This window comes from Microchirus variegatus (assembly GCF_963457635.1).
Source record: "Microchirus variegatus genome assembly, chromosome: 15".
NCBI lineage: Eukaryota > Metazoa > Chordata > Actinopteri > Pleuronectiformes > Soleidae > Microchirus > Microchirus variegatus.
Genome location: NC_139816.1, coordinates 13885376 through 13894944, shown reverse-complemented (window position 1 = coordinate 13894944; position 9569 = coordinate 13885376). Strand labels below are relative to the sequence as shown.

The following is a 9569-nucleotide window of genomic DNA, read 5'->3' as shown; positions in this document are numbered from 1 at the left end:
TTATTAGAAGATGTTTTGTGAAACTAAAAGCACAGAAACTCAACAGGAGTGGCCTGGGCTGTTTCTGGCTTTGTGGGGGCCCTACGCAAGATGCTGTACGGGGGGGGCCTAGTTTGACGAACTACGATGGAGCGATGATCCACAATCTATTCAACCTCACAAGCAAAACGGACGTGATAACCTCTTATATTAAAGGTGCCATATGTAAGAATGTGGCCATTCTTTCCTACATTCAAATTCAAAATACCGAGGTCTTTTAGGTTTCGTTTCCTCACGTAACTGGCAACCCGTGGATGCTGGGGAGCTGAGACTCTACTGACTGTAATGATTGGTAGACGGCGGTAGGTGGCGCCACATGCCAAAATATGATTTCAAAACATAAACATGATTTGCAGTCTGCAAAATATTTTGGCTGTACTGTTGTTGTTGGTGAGTTCAGTTTGTTATATGAACATTATTCCTGAGTCTCTGTGACATAGGAGGATTTTATGGCCAGTTGCTTTAAATGTATTACATAATGCACCTTTAAAATTAAATATCTCAAGTTGAGCCACTAAAGCAAGTTAAACTGATAAAAAATGATAATACAAGGAAAACAACAGGAAATAAATTACTGAGAGTAAAAACACAATGAGTCAGCATCCATATCAATGTGCAAACAATAAAAACACTTCAGAATATTGAAGTAAATGGTGTAAGTGTTATTTAGGCCTATAAATACAAACTAAACATATTAAATGAATCATAAGTAATCATATAGTAATAGAGACAACGTCCGCTGGATGACGACACAGCAGACAGTTCATTTTAATTCTCCTTAGATGAGGCTGAACATGCAGATTTATAGCAAAAAACAGCGCTGGGAATGACAGTGAAAAAATAAAGTCTGGTAAAAAGGCTGACATGTTTGTGCACACGTCCATCTTGGACCGGCTGCCAAAGTGAAAGCGGTCTTGCAGTTTTGAGGCCACTTTTCTCTCTTCCCACATTCCCACGTCTCCTGACTAATAAGCCCCTCCATCATTTCACATCATTAGCTTGCAGCTGTCTAACTCACTGGTCCCAAACCACTGAGGTGACTATTGCAACAACCAGTGTCAGCCATATCTCAGAAAATGAGAAAAAAAAAAAAAAATTCTCCAAACTCCGAACTGTGACTCCCTCATTGCTCTCACACCTTTTCACACTCCCACAAACTTTTTTTTTTCAGGGTTTGATGAGTCGCCTCAAGGGACACATATTACTAATATGCCAGAGGATAGGAAAGTGGTATATGGGCAGCTTGGACCGGAAATGAAACCCACTTATTTCCACAACTTTCACAGCAGTGCTAGTTTCCAGGCTTTGTGGTAGACAATTTCTCTGTAACCAAGAGCCTGAGGCTCAAAGATATTAGACGAGATTCTCCCGCCCTCTCCCGCTCTCACTCATTCTTTCCATCCTGTAATACACCTTGAGTACAGGGTGCCTATTCACGTACAACTGACCCCATGAGGAGATGTAGTCTTAATAGTGTGCTACATTTTAAAAGCCATATAAACTCCTCACAGTGGTACACTACCCCCTCCCCTTGTTTGCCGGATGCTATAAAACATACATTTAAACATGTAGGAACATTACAAACATAAACTCGTAAAGCAATGGCTACTGGACAAACTTCCTACAAGTCTGTTTGGTGTATGTTGTGTGTATTAATTGTTGAGCTGTTTGTCAGTGTTCATTCTTTCATGTTGTTAACTCTAAGTTCCTAACATGCCAGAAACTGGTGAAACTGATGATGAAAATGAGCTTTTATAGTGAAATCTGGTACATTTATACGCCTTTTTGTCATTTTATTTCTCAAGGGTTGGTGATTTATCTCTCTAAACCCGCAACACACATGACTTTTATCTATATCGGAAACATCTGACAGCAGGCTGAAAGATGAATAGACACAGTCTTGTAGTGCTGCTATATCCACTACGAAGTCTACTGAGGAGCAATTACTGTAATTCCAACAAGTGAAGTGCACAACTGTATAAATAGTCGCTGCACAGCAACATTTTTTTGAAGGAAATATAATAATCAGCGCCGAGCCAGGAGAACAAATTCACGGCATAATCTTCAATTCATTACACGGACCCAACCACAAATGTCTCATGTGTTATGTGCAGACATTTGACAACACAAGTTTCCTCTCTTTCCTTCACTCTCGTTCAAACACACACACACACACACACACATACACAACACTCACACATGTGGTATGGCAGGAGTCACAGTGCAGACATAAGTGGAAAATGGTCCTCATATTCTTCTCTGGAATGGGGTAGTGGGTTGGGGGGGTGGCGGGGGGGGAGATGGGTTTTAAAAGGGGAGGCCCCTCAAGATGTCTGACATGTTTCTGCAGGACCGCAGGCCACTGGCTGGCTCAAAGCACAGTCTTGTGGTGGGCTGTTTGTCTGCGTGAAGCTGGCATGGCCTCCTGTTCCCCTGCATCTGTTCCCCATTAGCAGAGCCGAGAGTATAAAGCCGGGAGCTGACAGTGGCTGGGAACAGTCTTCGTCTTGTCTGGATCATGGGGTTTACTATCTGGCTGTGCGCGCTCTGCCTCCAGGCGAGCCTGCTGTCACACGCCCTGGACTGCTCGGGAGCGACGCAGGGAGAGCTGTGTGTCAGTGGACAGACCGCAGACGCACAGGTAAGACATGCACACACCTCTGATGGACGTGATAGTTAAGGACGGACAAGGGTGTTCATTATGTAGCCGTCATCATCTGCCGTGACATTACAGGGGGGTAAGTGCAGCCTGTCTGACTTATAAATGCTGTTTGCTTGGTCCAAACTGGATAATAAATATCATTCCTGTGGAAATTAAAGTGAGTAGAAGCTGAATGATCAACATTTTCTTCACTAAGAATGCCAACGAACACTGAATGTACAGTAAGCTCCCTGGTGTTTGGTCAGTTTGATTTAGATTTTAAGGAAATTTGCTGTTTACTTCTTCTTTTTTTAAATCACAGTGAATATACATGGGATTTTTTATCACTAAATTCTGCCTCTGATGCAAAATCATGAGCTTTAGATGTTCTACATGTTCTTGTTTCATAGTTATAATCGTTCATATTCTGTATCACCTCCTTAAATTAAGAAAGTATCATCTTTAAAAGCTTATACTTTCAGTTCATGTTGAAAATGAACGGTCATGTACGTATTCTGTCATTTTTTTTTTTACTCAGACATAGTGTGGTCAGTTGCTTACACGGTAGCCTGGGACAGAGGAAGCCAGTAACGCTGTTGGAATGCAGACTCACTGTGACTAAGAGGCTGTTATGACGATAGCAGGAGTCAAGTGTGTTTAAGGATGGAGGAAGGAGACGTGTACAGTCTAACCCTGACCTGTGGACACATACTGTATAATTTCCTTTTTAAACAGAGACAAAGTCTTATTGTAATGGTTTTTACAGCCCATTATGCCTCCGCACCAAAAATATATCCCACTGTGGAACAAAATCCCTCAGCTCCCTTTTTTTTTTAGGCGTTTCATGTGGCTACCAGCTGTTATTCTTTAAACTTTGTGGCGAGCATTTTTCTGTGGACAGTCCTCATGTTCTGTCCAAAGTAATCACCCTCATCTGGACAACGGATTCAACAGCTGCAGCAGGAGAGACGGCGATTTTCACCCACACATGAAAGAAACTTGATTTCGGAATTCTGTTCCATTCGAGGGAGTTTGTGTGCCGTATGTGCTTTTCTGTGGCACTTTTTTTTTTTTTTTATCTAATTACAGCATGCACAATTATAAGCTTCAAATGTGGTGGCAACTAACTAATACCAGAAGCAGCGTCTTAGGAGGCTAAATTTACTCAGGTTTGCCTGTCCCACCAAGGTCACTCGTGTTTGTAATAGCATGGAACACATTAAATGTGAAATTTACGGGGCTTGTCATCAACCAAAAACGAAAACCAAATGGACTGTGGGAGGTCTTTGATGGATATCCTCACCACACCCACACACATATACAAAACATTCATCTCGATTTTTTACGACGTTGTCAGAGGATTGCGCTTCAGGAATCGTGCTACGTTTGCCGACATGGGCGTTGAATTTTCTTTTTCAGTGTGCGGTTTGTCCGGGTCAATGGACGTTTCTCATACTATAGAAGCGAACTCTCACACAAATGCACCAAATGTTGACCCTTTGACCCCCCCTTTCCTGTTTTTCAGTATGACGATCAGAAGCAGCAGAGGGCATTACCCTTCAGCGAAGGACTGGTACGTGCCACCAACATAAATCTTATCCATTACCAGATTATTGTTTCAGTCTGAATCCATTAGATTCTTTTGGTGCGAGGGCACCGGCTCAGAGGAGGTTTGACTCTGTGAGACACTGGTTCACTGTGAGAGGAACCCACAGTAAATTAAAATGTGAACAACAACGCAACAAGGAGAGAGGAAACAGTGGTGTGGATTAAAGGTGCCATATGTAAGAATGTGGCCAAAAATGGTTACTACATTCAAATTCAAAATACTGAGGTCTTTTAGGTTTCGTTTTCTGACATAACTGTCAATCTGTGGTTGCTCGGCAGCTGAGACTCTACTGACTGCAATGATTGGTAGACGGCGATAGGTGGCGCCACATGCCAAAACATGATTTCAAAACATAAACATGATTTGCAGTCTGCAAAAGATTTTTTTTAATGCAAATATTTTGACTGTACTGTTGTTGTTGGTGAGTTCAGTTTGTTATATGAACATTATTCCTGAGTCTCTGTGACATATTAGGAGGATTTTATGGCCAGTTGCTTTAGACAGAATGGAAAACACTATAGGGCTGTACTTTTTATAAATGTATCACAAAAGTGTTTAAAGTGACAGTCCATTTATTAGCAAAACAAATGGATCAATAACTGGACTTCATTTGTACGTGGATCAATGAGAAGTGCAAGTAATGGTGGGGCCCACTGGCATTATTAATGTAATTCTGCAGTTTCCTCACCTTAGTGATGGAGTTCGCCTCTAACACGGGGCATCTGAATGCCAGACAGGACAGGAAAGAGCTGAAAGGGAGAAAAATTGACACAGTATGAGAAAAGACCGGAGCAAACAAAGCAGAACAGAGAAAACAAAAAAAGAATGACACGCTCATATTGATGCACTTCATCACACACAGACAGAGAGAGAGAGAGAGATGTGCAGTTAACAGTGTTGTTTCCCTCTGCGGTTGTGGTTGGGACTGTGTCATCCTTTGCAGGTCATGTTCAGACGTAAGCGACAGCTCGAGCGCAGAGGTCCCACCCACCTGAGTCACTCCATGCTGCCCGGAGCCGTCTCTGTCAAAGGCTTTCCTAACACTCTCATCCAGGTAAACCACTTTCGTGAGTCACACGGGAGTCAGACAAAATACTGGGGTGGAGAAAGGACGTAGACTGTTCGGTGGCCACTGCTGACTAAAAGGCCAGTGAGCCTTTAATCATTTTTTGTGTTTGTTATAAAGGTTGTAATCATAAAAAAAGATGATTTATTAGACTAATACAGCACTGGGAGGTAATTATATTGAGGTTGAGAGCGGGCTAGGTGTTTAAATGGCTTTTCGGGGATTAAAACCTGGTTTAAGTTAGGTTTAGATTAAGGGTTAGGGTTGGGAATATATGTGTGCGTGTGTATTCCGAGTTCAATTTTTGTGGATTGAAATGTGTGTGTTAATCCATATTTCATGGTTTCCTAGGCTGACAGGTCCAGGCGGCACTTGGTCCAAGTGTCAAATAAGAAAAAGAAGCGTACATCCCGTGTGGGCTCTTTCTCGCTCCTGAGCCATGACAAGAAATCCAACCCCCTACAGGTAAGTAAGTCTCCATGGCAACCCTTTGAGCAGAGTAACAGTCGGGGCAAAGAGACTGGCTGTGTGAGAGTTATAAGGCCACCTTACACCTTATTGGATCAGTTACTCAGTGTTCTTGTCAGTTTAATATATTTGGTTGGGTGGATTTTTGACTATTTGCACTGCCTAGTTTTACAGTTAAATGTGCTTTTTGCTGATATCCAAAAACAATGTCACATATGTCAATAAATAACAGATATGTGTTTACACAATTAGGTGACCAGAGCGAGGCGACAGGTCGTCCTTGAGCCTCCCAAGAAGGGGAAAGGTCGTTCTGGGGCTTTTTCTGTCCTGGTGAGTCATTAAATAATGTTTCGCTGCAATTTTACTCCGTTTAATGCATATTTATGTTAACGTGACGTGTCCTGTGTTGTTCAGGGTGATCCACCAAATGAAGAGAAGAATGCCAGAGCCAAAAGAAGCATATAGAAGAAGAAGAAGAAGAAGAAGAAGAAGAAGAAGAAGAAGAAAAAGTGCTGGGCAATAAGAAGCTCCTTCTATATTTTATCAAACATGTAAACAAATTTGTGTGAAAATCTGACATTTGGAATAACAGATTTGATGTTTATTTTTGACGCGTGTGTCCAACATTACTGTTTTTTTATTATTATTTGTATTATTATTTTTACATGTACGCTAGCTTACATCTACATTTATCAGCCAGTCTGTACTTTTTTTTTTTTACATGCTACTTTTAAGTTTCTAATATATTCCCGCATGTTATCACAAAAGATCCAATATCAAGTCTGGTATTGTGCTGTTTGCTGTAAACCTATTTAATCACAGATTCATTCTGAAGATCAGATGTATATTTTTGCAGAAATATTTCTCGTGTTGTGTCAGATTTCAAAAAAATGCTAAGTGGAGACATACGGTGTTTAAAGTCTTTAAACATTATGCACTTTATGCTCCTCTGGGGCCTTCTCTACAAAAATAGGATAATTGTTTTTACACTCTGAGCTTCATTGAGGTATTAAATTGAATAACAGTTCTTGTAGCAGCTCAGCTCTTTCCTTCAGTCTTTCCCAGAGCAACATGTTACCGATTCATCATGTAAAGCATCATGAGACTGAAATATCACTAATTAGAGATGGCAAGTGTTTCATACGTATGGTGATGGTTGGCAAAGATGGCAACTAATAGGCAAATAGCCTCAGACAGAGAAAGAAACCATCTGTTTCAGGAGTCAAAAATTCTGTATTTAAATATCTTGTGTCATTTTTAATTCACTTGGCCAAGAATGAAAACACAGCATGGCCTGGGACATGGCACATTTTGGCACAAGCACAAAATCCGATCTTTTGCGGTTGGCTCCGCATCTGGATCTCTGCAACGTATCAGTCAAACAAAATGACCTGGTTACAACACCGAGAAAAACAGTACTATTAACTGTAATGAGTACCTAAAATTGGACTCAGGCCCAGCCAAAGTGAAGCCACCAGAAAATCCCAACTATGAGGCAATTTGATGAGCAAAAACGAGCCTGCGTAAAACGTGGAAAGGAAATCTACATCAACAGGATGACTCATCCCCCCCACTCATTTAGAGATCAAAGCCTCTCGGCTCATGATGCAGGTATGCTGTGTACGCGGTGTCATTTCATGGTGTCATAGACACAAAGTACATCGACTGAAGGAAAACAACAAAATGTTATTTTTAAACTTGGCATTTTCCCTCCCGAAGCACATCATTGGCGCTGATTATGCTTCAGCAGCTCACCCTGGGAGAATAAATATCATGACGTGTGAGGTCCTGAACCACTCGCCCATCATCAAGCCCTTGATTAACTGGGTAGAATCTGTCTGGGTGTCATCTCGGTGGGAGACCACCACGGGATGCCATTCTGAATTTTCTGAAATAGCATTGACACACAAATATTCCTCTATAAAAAAAAACAAAACAAAAAAAAAAACAAGGAGACAGCATCAGCTTATCGTCCCCCCTGTCAACACATTGCTCTGACAGCTGCCAGCAGGCTATCACCGACTGACGGTACCCTTGGGCTATTGCATCCTGGGAAACTCCTAATGATCTGATGGAACAGGGCAGTGTGTCCGAGTGTGTGCGCGCGGCACAAAAATACACACAAAGGAAAGTCATCCCCCCCGAAAATACACCACGACCACGCAGACACTTTATAAATAGAACTCGGCCATTAAAAACCTTTTCCTCCAGTGACGCAAACGTTAAATCACGATTCACTTTTGAATCTGGAACATGTGGTCAACACAAACGCAATCCGTATACTGTGTTTCAGTCGCTGTAATGGTGCACGTGGTATTGCACAACAATCATACAACCCTCAAGAGAACAAAGCCGATGATGATCACGATGAACGAAATCATTTGGAAGCCTTCAATCTATAGGAGGTGTGGTGGGAGAGAGATAGTATGTCAGATTTTCCCATAAAAGCCCAGTCAGGTTCGTGTGCAGTTAGTGGCTTATGGTCAACGTCCTTTTCAAGTGCAAACCGCTGCGTAAGTATTAGTTTCTTGTTGATGGGAGCATCTCACCCCAAACAACATGCAATCTGGGAAAAGACAGACACAAACAAGTTCTACTTTATAGGAATAGATGGAGGTTTGTCTTTTAGGAGCGGACGTGCTACTCTGCTTGGAAATATAAAGGATGATTAAGGTTTATGCCGCTTAGGCAAATGTCTGTCTTTTATATAGCACTTTTTTAGTCTCAATGACAAGACCACTCGGAGCACTTTACACTATGTTTCTGCCACTCACACCTACTTTTTTCTTTTAAATCACACACCATTCACACGGTGCCAGCACAGCTGCCAAGAGCAATTTGGGGTTAACTGCTTTGCCCAGAGGCACACTGGCATGTAGACTGAGGGAGTCAAACCTCTGACCTTCTGGTCAGACAATTATCCGCTGTACAAACTGAACCACTATAATTTCCTGGTTTTGGCCATTATTTCTGTTGGTAATAACCCGATTACTGTGGACTCATTTTCACTCTTTGCTACTGTTGCCCATTCTTTGTAACATGACTTAGCCAGCTGTGGTTAACACAATACTGTAATGAGAACGGCACATCTATTCATGTGAGTGATCTCCCTAACATTCAAAGTAATATTTTATTGATTATTATGAAAAATGTGTATCCTGTTGACCTATTTGCAGTGTGTTTTATCCGACATCCTGACATTCAACAAACTAATACATCATTAGAAGACTGTGATTTTTCTGTCATGATTCCTGGACTGGCTTTTCTAATCTTTTCTGTGTTTCCATTGACCTCATTGCTTTCAGCCTGATTTTTGGCGTCTCTTGCCTTCATCTCCTGCCACTTCCCATCAGCTCTGATACAGGGTGTTGGCTGTCTTCCCTCATCACGTGTAATTTCTCTCTGGCCTGACATCACCTCCTCTAAACAGTCTCCCTTACTCTGTCAAAACCTACATTATCTGTTGTCACAGCAGCCCGACGCCGTCACATCCCTCTGGCCCCAATGAGGGACAGAAACAGAGAGATGTATATGGGGTGTCAGTAAGAGTGTCGTGATGTCAGCTCAGTGTGTCTGTCTGCTGACCTTTTAACATGTACGGCTGATTTACAACTCAGCTTCTTATTATAAACAACGCCTTTATCTGCACATCCACAGGCTGTCTGCCACCTGCAATAACCTCATTTTGTCACGATAAACAAACATCAACCAAATGCTTTAAAACCCACTTGGAAATTACAACAAGA

General features: G+C 41.8%; 1 protein-coding gene across 1 annotated transcript; it reads left to right on the top strand.

Annotated features, from left to right (window-relative positions):
- Positions 1 to 2530: 2530 nt before the first annotated feature.
- Positions 2531 to 6585, top strand: LOC310937471 (uncharacterized protein). The gene is made up of 6 exons (XM_083901751.1): positions 2531 to 2680; positions 4206 to 4253; positions 5233 to 5343; positions 5707 to 5820; positions 6076 to 6153; positions 6238 to 6585. Exons 1-6 carry the CDS (start codon positions 2558 to 2560, stop codon positions 6286 to 6288), a joined length of 525 nt encoding a protein of 174 aa, XP_083757877.1. The 5' UTR covers positions 2531 to 2557; the 3' UTR covers positions 6289 to 6585.
- Positions 6586 to 9569: the final 2984 nt, after the last annotated feature.